Genomic DNA, 13,256 nt, shown 5'->3' on the forward strand with positions numbered 1-13,256 from the left:
TTCCTGTAAGCCACTATTATACACTGGCAAATTATCACACCTGAAATCCTCAGACGATGATCACCAGTGTCTTGGTCACTCTGTGCTGAGTGCTGCACTTAGTTTTTATTGGGTTCTGTTTTTTTTTTTTAAGCTTGGATCCAAATTTATTAAAAAAAAAAAATCATTCCACATCTTTGTCCCTTCATACAGTATCTTACTATGTGCGTAGTAAACATAGATATTTTAGGAGAGGCATGTGATGACACTCATGTTTGTTTTATTTTTTTTTCCTGCTGGTTTGTACTTTGTCATCATATCGTATTCTTGTCTCGTATTTTTTACTTTTTCCTGCCACCTTCTTTGCCTAAGGGAGAGTCTGTTTCAGATGCTTTCATTTATAGGCTGCCAGTCTTCTCCTCTAATCCAGTCTGGCACTAATAGTGTTTGGCCTTGATCAGGACAAGGGAATTCAGAGAGGATGGGAACAGCTAATATTTGGACATGCTTTGAAGCATCTGTTTTATAGGATGTTGAGGTCAAATCTTTTTTTTTTCTTTTTGTGCATTATCCATCTTTTTTTCATCTTAAGACAGGATATACTTTGATTTAGTACCTCAATCTTTATTACAAAAGTTCAATTAGCACAAATGGATAATAATCAGCCTAAAGTCAAGCATCGTGTTTGTTCAGAAGTGTTACTTGACCTCAGTCTGGTGCTTTTTGCCGCCGGGTCGCTGATGGTGTCACATAGCTGCTGAACTGATCACAGATAGCATCAAAGTGTTGTGCAGCAGTGATTGACTGGCTGAAAAAAGTGGCCGACTTCAGCAGTGCTAGTATATCAGCTACTACAGCTCTGATTATTTGAAATGAAAGGATAAGCTTTGGATAAATTGTTCTGGAGTTTCCACTCTCCTTTTTCATCAAAGGTATGACACGATAATGGCCAATATGATCCTCACTATTATTTTATTTAATAGTTCTACCATGACTGTTAGAGATCTTCAGTGGATTTCAGAATAAAGTCACTTTTATTGTGGTTTCATCATTGTACAGTCTTTAGCAGTGTATATTATAAGCCCACAGTCCATCAAATGTATTAATCTTAGAGTCATAATAAGACGGCTCATTTTTCACATCAAATGAATCTTTGAAAGCCAAATGAATGAATATGCAGTATATGCCATGCAGTATGCAGTACTACATATAAATGAGTAGCTTGTAATCTATTGCACCTGAATCAAGTACAAATGAACCGAACGGCCAAAACCGTGAGTTTCTCCTGAAGTTGGCTTAATGCTCCTCTTAGTGATGACTGTATGCTTCTCTTTGTATTTCTAACTCATATTTCTTCTAGAATTGTCTGAATATTTTACCGTAGGAAGTCTGGTTTGATCCCATAATATCTCTGATTCAGGATTAATTTCAGTAGAGTTGGCATCAGAGATACGCCTTGGATTGAGTTGAGTTGTCAAATGAGCAGTTTCTTTATGAGAACTGGGAGAAAGCTGGCTGACAGGAATGTTATTAAGCGTCTCTACAGGGCGCCTGCCTGGCAGGCTGTAAGTGCGAGAAATCGCTCGTCTCTGGCCTGGCATTATTCTATATCCATGATGATCTAATAGAGCTAGAGACTAAATCCTAGTGTCTGCTCAGTAGGGGATTTCACTCGCAATGCCTCTCAAAACCTCTTCATGATTTCTGTTTGGAAAATACCATATATATTTGACCCGTGTGAATAAACTGGGTTTTTTCCAGAGGTAATTGTACTAGACAGACATGGACGGAGCCGATATGAAAGAGAAGGAGAGGAATAAAAGGAGTATGAAGTTGGAGAGTAGATGAATGGCCTTCAACAGGGTAATTGTGTTATCAATCTGCCTCACCTCTGGCACCCGCCTCGTGCTCTCAGTGTTGGGAGTTCTGGAAAGTCTCATTATGAAAAGATAAATTGTGGTAGAGAGCCAGCAGAGCACCCATCAGTGACAAGTTTGATGTTTCAGGCCAGAGGCAATCGTTTATATGTTAGCAGTGTGAATTCAGCATGCACAGACTGCCACATTTGCTTTAATCACTCATTTAGATTTGCAGTATTAAGATGGAACAAAAGATTATTGTTTCTGTTTGTTTTTATACTATGTAAGTGGATTTCTATGGTACATTACTGCCATGTTCAGATGGTGTTTTTTCATAATTAATGTAGGTGACAGGTTCCACTCTTGTATTTAAGTTTTCCAAAGTAACTTTGATATTTATTTTAGTGGACCCATTGAGGCATGGTCTTCACAAGACCTCTAAAGGTGTGCTGTTGTATCTGGCACCAAGACATTAGCAGCTGATCCTTTCATTTCTGTGAGTTGTGAGGTGGAACCTCCATGGATTGTACTTGTTTTTCTGGCACATCCCAAAGATGATTGATCAGATTAAGATCTTTGAAAGGGTTTTCATGCTCCTCAAAACATTCCTGTACAATGTTTGCAGTGTGGCAGGGGGCATTATCCTGCTGTAAGACACCAATGTTGCCATAACATAGTGTACCTAGTCTGCAACAATGTTTTGGTAGGTTGTACCAGTGCATCCTGGTGCCATCTTTTCCATGAGTACATGTCAAATGCTGCTGACCATCCACATGATGTAAAAGAAAACAATTCATCAAAGCAGGTTACCTTCTTCCATTGCTCCATTGTCCATTTCTTGTGCTCACATGCCCATTGTGGGTGATCATCACAGAGCTGCAGTATACTGTGTGTACTGACACCTTTCTATCAAAGCCAGGATACATTTTCAGTAAGTTGTGCTACAGTAGCTTCTCTGTGTTATTGGACCAGACGGAATAGCTTTTGCTCCCCACAGTGCCTTATTGGGCAATGTGTGCTCATGACCCTCTCACTGGTTAACCAGTTATCCTTTCTTTTTTCCTTTATTAGGTACTAACTGTATGCAGAGAGCACATCATATAAGGTTGTACTGAAATTGCCACAACTTGGCCCTCCAAGCCATTAAATGCACTATTCATAATGTAAAATCCCTTCTCCCCTCTGGTCAACTGTACCTGCTTTTATTTCTGAACCTTTATACTTTCCTCTAATCTGTAAGCACTCAGATGGTGAAAAGTGTTGGATGACTACATTTTTGACATTTTTTCAGCTTAAATTACTCTGACTTGCACTGACATGCATTATTCACTACCAGTATATGTGTGTGTGTATGTATGTATGTGTGTATGTATGTATGTATGTATGTTTTTATTTATATATATATATATATATATATATATATATATATATATATATATATATATATATATATATATATATATATATGTGTATGTGAGAGAGAGAGAGAGAGAGAGAGAGAGAGAGAGAGAGAGAGAGAGAGAATTTCTTTTGTGGAAATTTATTGCTGTATTTTATGTGAGATGCTATGCAGGAAGATGGCTGAATGATTCTGCAAGAATAATTGGGTAGGTGTAACATTTTGTGTGTCAGCAGGTTTGTGACTGGTTAAAGTAACACCGCTATGGTGGGTGGATGAGTTCTTATTGATGTGGGGGTGGGCTGCCACCACTGGCTGTTTAAACTTGACACTTGGACAGCGACTGTAAATTGGCCGCGTGGGAAGAAATGGGTGGCTTTGTATTGATGGAAAAATCAATCTGTTTCATGATTCATGAAGCCTATTCTATCACGGCAGAGCAGTCCTGTCTTATTACAGTGTATACAGGTGCTTTTGGCCATAATAACGCACCCTACACACAAAAGTATGGAGTGGGTTTTGTATGGAATGCACATACGTGTCGAGTGTAACTGAAGCATTTATTAATGGATTTTCAGGGATAAGCTTCTAGACAGAGATGAAAAGTTGTTCAGGGAATTAAAATAACTTGATTCTTAGAAGTCAGTCTTCAGAGATTAGGTTTTTGTGTGTATACTTTGTTGCTGTGGTTATTTTCCATGCTTTGTTATAATTTCTATAATTTTATTTATTCTTCTTTTGAAATATTTTATGTATAAGCCAACCATGTCTTCTGATGTACAAGAATGTTGTGGTACTCTTTTCTAAACAAGCATAGAATTAGTGCTATTTTTTAATCAGTGCTCCTAAGCACACTGAAGCCTGAACTGCTGAATAAAGAACATTCGGCAAACAGAAAGAAACTGAAGGTGCTAAATGTTTTGAGATGTTGTTGCACCTGTGTAGTGTGTTTTTTGAAACCTTTTAATGCCACATGAAGCTACCAGAAGCAAGACTCTGGAAAGTCCAGTGAAGACACCAGTCAAGCCATTTAATCTCTGCAAAATATAGTTTATGTGGCTTATAGAATGTGTGAAAGAAGAAAAGTGGGGCCCATGAGGGAGGAAAAGAGAGGCTAAAGACACCCGGCATTCACCCAGATGAATAATAGTTTAATGCTGCAGACTGACGCAGAGGCACAAGCAACCTGAACTCCATTTTTCTTCCATTCATTGATTCTTTTGCTGCTGATTTGTGTACAATTGCATAAAATAAGGATGCATGAATAGGATTTTTTTGTTATTCGGAAAGTATAATTACTGTGACAAGCACAAAATCCTCTGTGCTCTACACTAGTGCGCAGTCCCATTGCAAGATGACAGATTTTTAATTGTTTTAGATAATAAGGGCTCCATCACTGTAATTATGTCAGGTGTTATTCATTTTTACACATTTTGTAATTTGACAAAGCGAGACACTGATGAGGAGCTCATTACTCACTGTGTAGGGATTAACACAAAGAAATGACTGGTTTTACACCAGGACATTCAGTAATTAGGCCCGATAATCAGGCAAATTCTTATTTGAAGCAGCCTACAATGATGTACATATAATCACTCTGTCACAGCTCATAATTAGGAACGATATCAAATCTGGCACATGTTCCTGTAGGGAGCTCCTACACAGTGACATGCTGGGTCGTTTCAGATGCTTTTACTAGTTTTCATGCACACACTTTTGCCATAAGAAGAGTTTGATATGCTCAAGTCACAGCTGATTAAATACATCATATGACACTTCTGATTTTTGCCTGATTTCTGCTGACTCTCCACAATCTGATTATGACACATGGCTCTTTAAACTTCTTTACAAGTTTGGTATCGCTAAAGTGTTTTTAAAATTCCTATATTACTGAAACTTCAAACAAAATTGAAGAAAAACATTGCATCAGCTGCAGTAGATGGAGGCTTCAACCTTCTTTGAGGGCTGTGCTTCAGTGTTAATTAAGGCTGCCATGATGGATATGTCTCATTACTGCCTCCCTGAGGAGACTTAATCTTGTGAGGAGGTTAAACTGGTGTCAGGGCAGCAGTGCACTCTGCATATTTTCAGCTGTTAGTTGTGTCAAGCTAGCGTGTGGCAGATCACCATGAGCCTTTTAGGGAATCGCTGCTCACTCAGTCATTTGTTTTTAAATGAATGTTAAGGCAGATGACTGATTTTTGCAGTACTGGTGGAGAAAATGCTGGTCTTCTTTTGTATAATTTAAAAGGGCAAAATCAATTTTCAGATGCATTTGAGAGGTTTCTGTGTTTACCCTATGCACTTAAGTAAACAGATGTGATCGAAAGAGGTGGACTGTTTAAAATGCAACGAATGCTTCTGTTTGTGGGGAAAAACAGCATGTTGTGCTTCCAGTTTTAGCCACACCACTTGTACACTCTTGGCATTATGTCCACATACCTGAAGCACAGGGGGAAAGAGGAAGATGTAATGGAAAAATTGTGAGGCAATTTGTAAGGATGTACAAATCATGGACCTGTCAGAAATCTCCCAGCAGTCTGGCTGTACTACAGGTTGGGAAGAAAGTTGGGAAGAAAATGTTGAAGAAGTTGACGACTAATTCTCATTTATTCTCTGTTGTGAAGTTTATAACACTGATGAGTGATTAAATATTGATACAGGGGAAATTTAGTTTATGAGCTGCAGAAATGTCTGTATGTTTGTACAGCAGCCATGTAAAATGCTATACACCAAACACCTCTTCCTCTTCTTTTGTCCAGAGTCATTTACAGACAGTCAGTAATGTGTAACTTTAGGGTACAGAAGCAGATGGCAGTTGTACAGAATGAAGTTCAATTCATACATACAAACCTGACATGTGATCTAAACATATTTATCAATTCACCAGATATTTACATGTGCAAAATGAAGTGACTGTTTCTGTAATTTAGCAGAAGCTTCACATGGTTCCCTCAGTCTACCTGGAGGGATTTTTTTCCTCCTATTTCCTCCATTTCAATTGATGTCTTGAATGTACCTCTTTTTGTGAACCAGCTCAACAGGACTCAGTTCAGGGCTTTGGCTTGGCCATTCCAGGACATGGAACTTTTCTCTCTCTCTCTCTCTCTCTCTCTCTGTCACTCACTCACTCACTCACTCTCACACACACACACTCACACTCTCTCACTCACTCACTCACTCACTCACTCACTCTCTCTCTCTCTCTCACACACACACACACACACTCTCTCTCTCTCTCTCTCTCTCTCTCTCTCTTTCACTCACTCACTCACTGAATGTTTCTCCACTAGGGGGAACTTTTGACCATCTGTTAGCATGTAGACACCTAACGGGTGTATTTGAAATTAAAAATAAAAAAAGAAGCAGCAGCACACAGTAAATTAATTTCTGTACTATGACATTTTATTTTTCTTTTTTTATTTATTTATATTTTATACAATTTTATTTATATTTTATATCATTTATATTTTGTCCATATCACCTTATACCGTTTTCATTACTGCTTGGGACACTAGAAGTCATAGCCAGCATTCTTGCATTTATTTGTGCCTGAACATCTGGTCAGATCTTCAGTGTAACTGATTAACTCTGTATTTTGTTTAACACACTGAACTTGACCAGTCTGATCCCGTTTTACTTTGAGACATGTCATAGCCTGATGTACAGCCTCACAAAGAGCAAGACATGAGCTGTTCTTCGCTGAGGCTGTACAAAGGGGCATTATGCTTATCCGTTGGCAGCTCCTGATGAATTTGTAATTGCTATGAGGTAGGATTGAAAGCGCACACAGGTTTCCTAGTGTGCTGTCAATTTTGAAAAATAAGTGCGACTCACTAAATTATGGCTTGACATTAAATGGTTATTTTAAAAAAACACAGGAAAAAGAGGTAGAGGAAAGGATTAATTAATTAAATAATTAAGTAATTTTACTTTTGAAAAATATGTTTAATATTTACATGAACCAATGTCCAGCCAGTAAATTAAATGTTCCAAAGCAAGGTCTGTTTAAGGTAGAGTGATATGAGTTGTGAGTGTTCTGAGGTAAGGGCCAGTGCAGGGTACTGGTGCGGAAAAATGATTTTTCTGGTATGGCTATGCCCCGCATACACACATCGCCTCAATCTACCTCCTCCCATCTGCTCCACTCTGCACTGAGCCTCAGATTTAATTTGGTAGAATCACTTGTAATGCTTTAAATAAAGTAAGAGAATTGAGGACAAAGACAAAAAGCACATCCTCCTTTCTTATAGAGCCAAACTGGGAACCAACACAGGATCTGAAGAGTAATGAGTGGCGGAGCAGAGCAGCCGAAATCATAAATGCAGATTACATGCAGGATGGTGGAAACAATTAGCAGTGATGGAGCAAACAATCATGTTCTCAGACAGCGACAGGATGCATCTCAGCAATAAAGCAGTGGTGTAAGCTTGACATCCAGCAACATATACTGAACAGAGTGAAAATTTTGGGATTTTTACACTACAGCAATCACACTAAACAAGCACACTTTATTTACATTATATAAATATGCTGCCATCTAGTGACAAGGTGCTGTTTTTTTGTATGTGTGTATTTTTCATGAGCAAGCAATACACGGTTCTAATCAAATTGTTTTATAAAGAAAGATTGACCATTTATGCCTTGTTTACATTTGACCCTTTATGGATGTGTTTCATTTATAAAAACAGTCTATGTACTTTAAAGTCTTTTATTCAATACAAAACTTTCTGCTGGCCAGGCTGTGGTTATAAAGAGAACTAGTACACGAACGGCTAGCTTTTTAAGACACATGTTCAGAACATGGCATGGTAAGCATAAGTACTGAATATATTTATAAAGTTAATTTTTGAGAATAATTAAAAAGTAAGTAAAATAAAATAAATATATCAAATAAATAAACAAACAAACACATAAATAAACAAACAAACAAACAAACAAATAAAAATGCACCATGCATAATCGACAGTGACCCATTAGGGAATATAAAGTGTTAACATAATTTTGGGCATCATGCAATAATTATGATGGACATTTGTATTTAAAGATAGATGTAAGTAGGTTTCCTAGATGATCTGAAAATACTTTCACCTAAACATTTTAATGCTTTTCTGTTGAAGTTGGGGCAGACGTGGCTCAAGCGGTTAAAGTTCTGGGTTGTTGTTCAGAGGACTTAGGTTCAAGCCACAGCACTGCCAATCTGCAACTGTTGGGCCCTTGAGCACGGCTCATAGCCCTCACTGCTCTAGGGGCGCTGTATCATGACTAACCCTGCACTCAGACCCCAACCTCCAATGTTGATTCTATATGAAGTAAGAATTTTACTGTAATGTATATGTGTCAAATAAAGGCAAAAAAAATGTGTCAAATGTCTTCTACTTCAACTGTTAATCAAGTGACAATAATGAATAAATAAAATAATCAAAAAAAAAAAAAAAAAATTTTTTATGGACCTATAGTATACACGTTCACATTTGTAATGCCCCGTTTGATGAGAAATATTACCTGTTAAGGTTTTTTCTCATGTATAATTTTCCTTTGGCAAAGTTACAAAGTTTTATTTTAGGCAAATAAATCTATCTATCTCTCAATCTATTTTTGGATGTAGTAGAACTATAAAATTCATCCATTTAGTTTGCTTTGCCTACAGACATACTGCTCATGTTTCTGTACTTTTGTGACTTCTCATGAGTCTTGTTTAGCCATGAGCAACAGATGGGCCACTTAGCGTGACAATAGCAGAATTACAGCCTGTTATCTAAAAAAAAAGTCGTTTATTTAGCTTTTGTCAGGGTAATCTTATCTCCTTCCCCCCTCACGCTCCTGGTTAACCTTCTCACAGATGTACAATTTGAAATAAAAGCCAGGGGAAGTATAAGAAAATGTGGTTGTTGCTTTGCTTTGAGTCAGCTAGTCTGAGTTCAGTAGTGTCATAGAGTGAGTGAGTGTGTGTTGAGTGTGTGTGTGTGTGTGTGTGTGTGCACGCACTCCACCCTGCAGCCTATCTAGCGTCATCGGCTCCCTGCTGCTGGCCAGCGGCCCGCATGATTAATGTCTGTGAGACACTCCCCCTCTGCTCTCCTCTGCTCTTCTTGAACATGCATTGTTCTCAGAGTGCGCTGAAGAAAAGTTTCAGACAGAACTCAAACAGCAGGATCACACCAGAGCTGCTGTCCTGATAGACTCGTGTAGTGGTGAGTGCTCTTCACTCAGTGTCTTTGTGGTCTGTTAAGCTAATGAAGTTTAATAGCAAACTTACTAGACTGTAGTAAGCAGTTACTTGGTCCAGGTTTTGGAGGATGTGCTTTGTAGAATGTTGTCATTTTATTTGAAGATTATATTACAAAGAGCACTTTCTTCTGTATACTGTTTTTTTCACTTCATTTTACAAACTGGTCTGTTCATATCTGGGCTGTTTTATCGTCTGCTTGTTTGGGTGACAAGTACATCCTGTTGATTCTTGTGGCCTGTAAATAGAGTTTTTACAGCTCTTCAAATTTTAACTTTTCTAGTTTAGTCAACGCTTTTACTTCAGCTTTGTGTTTCAGAAATATGACTTTCCCATAGCTGTAGGGTTTTAATGAGGATATCTGCCAGACTAAAGGTAGGGTTTTGCTTTAGGAAAACAACGGAAATTTGGTCCGAGCACACGTGCTTAATTAGTGTTCTGGTGTGTATGCTTCAAGAGGTCTTACATGCAGAAAGAACTGTATTTACTTATCTTTCAGTTTAAGAAGGAGATACAGGTTACAGGGGTTCAGAGACTTGTCTATGTGTACTCATTCATATGAGAAGTGACAGGAGAATCCTTGCTTGATACATCTCCCAAAAAAAGTGTCTTTAGTCAGTGAGCAAGCCTCAGATGGTCTCAGGATGAAGGATGATGCATCAGTCACACAGGGATGTGTGTGAGTATGATAGAGGTGGAAGTCACACTGCGGAAGTAAAAGAGAGAGAGAGTGTTTGTGTGTGTGTGTGTGTGTGTGTGTGTGTGTGTGTGTGTGTGTGTGTGTGAGAGAGACAGAGACAGAGACAGACATGGGTGTGAACCAGTGCTGTGTCCTGCTGTGTCCTGCGTGCTCTTCAGTAATAAGGCCAAGCTGGATGAGTTGAGTTCTCTGGCTTTCCTCACACTGATTCACACTCAGCAGGGATTTTGCGAATGTGAGACAGGCCTGTATGCATTGAAAGCTGATAGTCTCCTAATGTGTCTCTCCCTCCTGCTCCCTCATAAACAAAAGGAAATTCAGTATGCTCTAGGTGTTGTGTGGACAATATGCTCTGATGGAAATCTCGTTGGCTTTGAAGTGATGCCATTTTTGTCCGTATAATACGCTTTTTATTCATACATACATTATTCAGCATTCAGCGTACCTGCTCACCAAATATCCTTCTATGCTCCGCAGTTTGATGCGATGGTTTGCATTAGTTATTTTAATATAAAGAGAGAATGCGGGTTTTGCATACAAGACATTCGCCAAGAGTCATTCCGGTCAACACCCCCTTCTATTCCTTAATCTCTCCCCTTCCCCCTTCTTCAGAGCTTTTACAGGACCTGATCACTGTGAATGTGCTGTGACCTCTATCTGCTCACAGAGGTGTGAGAGATTCAAGGAATTAGCAATACTGAGGTTGGCATGATTTCTGCACCTCCATCTCATCAGCTCTGAATCTAGCCACTCTCCTGGGAGCCTGAAATGTCAGTTGCTTCCTCATCTTTTCCAGCTGATGAGGAGGCCAAATGGGAATTCTACAAGATGTCAGGGTGAGATGGAGGGGGTGAGCTCCTGCCGTTCCACAGCAAGGGGAAGAGATAAATGAGCTGCTAGTTCAGGCGTGACCACGGCCCCCAGACACTCTGATCCTCTCGTGTCTCTGACATGCTCAATTTGCTCCTCATTGTCCAGGGTAATATGACAGTTTTTTTCCTCATTTCATCAACCTCATAAACAGCAGGTCGCATGCCACTCTGCTATTAACGGATTAGTCTTCAAGCACAAAGTCTTTCACGTCAGGATTATTTTCTTCGTGGCATCAATGTATTGACACCAGACACCAGCTTGCCTTGTTCTGTTGCTTGATGGGCATATCCAACAGTGTACTTTTTCTAACCCGTCGTGTGAATTGATAAATACCATATGTATGATGGTAAGCAGTGAGACTTGCACAGATGTCTATAAACCATGATGTATGTGAATTTAAAATCTCTGCTGCAGCGTTTAACCCATGTAGCTGCATCTGCAGTTCATAAATGTAAATTATATTTTGTAATATTTTAATGATTTTCTTTTTCTAGCTTTTATTCTGCCCTAAATTATCGTTTACATAAAAACTCATAAGCGACGAGGAATCGATCATGTGATCAGGGTTATAATGGAGTATTTATTAGAAGACGTCTGTGCAGTGAAGCTCAGCGTGGCCGTCGCGGTCCACTGCCGTCTTGCCTAACTGATGAAAAGCAGCCAGATTTCAAGCAGCTTCGACTCAAGGGCATGTCACTTAACAAATGAATAGTTCTCTCTTAGAGGACAGTTGAGCTAGTCACAAAGTGTGGCACCACGAGACCCCTGTGCCTCTTGCAGCGGAGGAATGTGCGTGCTTCCAGGGAATGGAATGAAGGAAACATCTCGGAGCACTTCAGTAAGAATGCCCATGCCTTCAGATCATTTCAGTACTTTGCTTGTATTAAATTACAGTAGTTTTACAGTAGAAAAATTTTTTAGGCTTATTTTAGCAGACTGTTTTTCATCGTGGAAAAGATTTACAGAAAAAACTAGACATTTATTTTCTAATTGTCTAATATTTGCACACTATGTAACTAATGAATTAAATAGGTTGTGTAGAGTCTTTACAGTTTTATAATATACACCATATAAGAGGCTCTCAAACTCAACTCAATCTCAACTTAACTCAACAAAAGATTGTTTGTTTTTTGTACCCATCTTCTCTGTTATCGAGCCCTGTCACAGAAGTCCTGATATAATCTGTTCTCTGTCTATAATCTATGTTTAGGCTTGTACTGAAACTGCTCTGTCTTAACATTATATAAGCAATGCATGAATGGAACATTTAAGCCATGTTCTCTATACGTGTGATGATAATTTCATTTGTGTTTGTAACATATGCCTCTCTCACATGTGCATCTTGAGAGTGTATGTAGTACTGAATAGCTCTCCGAATACTAAACCAGCTCTGGCTGTCAGTACTGCTCTGCTTAGTCTGTGGAATATTAATCATCCCAATAAGCCATGTCATGCTTTATGAGAGTGCAATAACCTTTGCTGCTCCTCTTTCCATGTAATCACGGAGTAAAGACAGTAAATCTGATCAGTGCAGGGTTTCAGTTACCTATGATAAAGAAGAAAGAATTCTTCCTGAAAGCAGTGCTTGTATTATGAAGGCTAATTGAGACTATTATGGTCTTGAATTACATTTATTTACTTGCAGGTGTTTTAGTGTAGAGGTTAAAGTTTTCGATATGTACTGTACAATAAAATCAAGACATCTTTTCAAGTACATGAAGGAATTACATGAACCAGCTATAGCGGTTCCTTTAAAAATCTCTAAATGTTCCCATAGCAACACTTTTTGCACTTTTTAAAACCAGCTCACATGCCAGATCTGCCTCCACAGCCCTTTCCTGATGGAATGTATAGTGGACATTAAAATAGCCTGTTTTTACAACAATGTTTGTTTTTAAATGACTAAACCCAAAGTGACTCCCTCCTCCCTATTCATAATGGTTGTACAGGGCCTCAAAGAACTATTTTTACCCCTCTTGAAATTTTGCTCCCATCATAAGAGTGAGAACATGGCATGGTAAGCATAGAGTGACAAATGCTAGAGTTTTATTGTTTTAAGTAGTGCCTTTTTCCCCCACAAGCCATCAGATGGAGAGAATAACAGTACTGTGTATCTTCTATAGCATCTAACAAGATTGGACACAACTCTCACATTCTGTCTCTCACCCTCACACCATCAGCTGATAATGATTCTCCTTTCATATTAACGCTTGACCA

At 38.8% G+C, this 13,256-nt stretch overlaps 1 protein-coding gene across 5 annotated transcripts in view; it reads left to right on the plus strand.

Moving 5' to 3' along the window:
* Positions 1 to 13,256, plus strand: part of sash1b (SAM and SH3 domain containing 1b) — a 58,143-nt gene that overhangs the window by 30,281 nt on the left and 14,606 nt on the right. The window contains exon 1 of one of the 5 annotated variants that reach the window (XM_047821812.1): positions 9,277 to 9,431. The exons of 3 other annotated variants lie outside the window; for them this stretch is intronic. Coding sequence is in view for 1 of the 2 variants with exons in the window: in XM_047821811.1 (XP_047677767.1) it covers positions 11,827 to 11,877 (51 nt within the window). In the remaining variant the exon portion in view is untranslated. Of the gene's footprint in view, positions 1 to 9,276; positions 9,432 to 11,735; positions 11,878 to 13,256 lie in introns of those variants that run through there. One more of the 5 variants, XM_047821811.1, reaches the window with a different exon arrangement.

Source organism: Tachysurus fulvidraco, chromosome 12 (genome assembly GCF_022655615.1).
Source record: "Tachysurus fulvidraco isolate hzauxx_2018 chromosome 12, HZAU_PFXX_2.0, whole genome shotgun sequence".
Classification (NCBI taxonomy): Eukaryota; Metazoa; Chordata; class Actinopteri; order Siluriformes; family Bagridae; genus Tachysurus; species Tachysurus fulvidraco.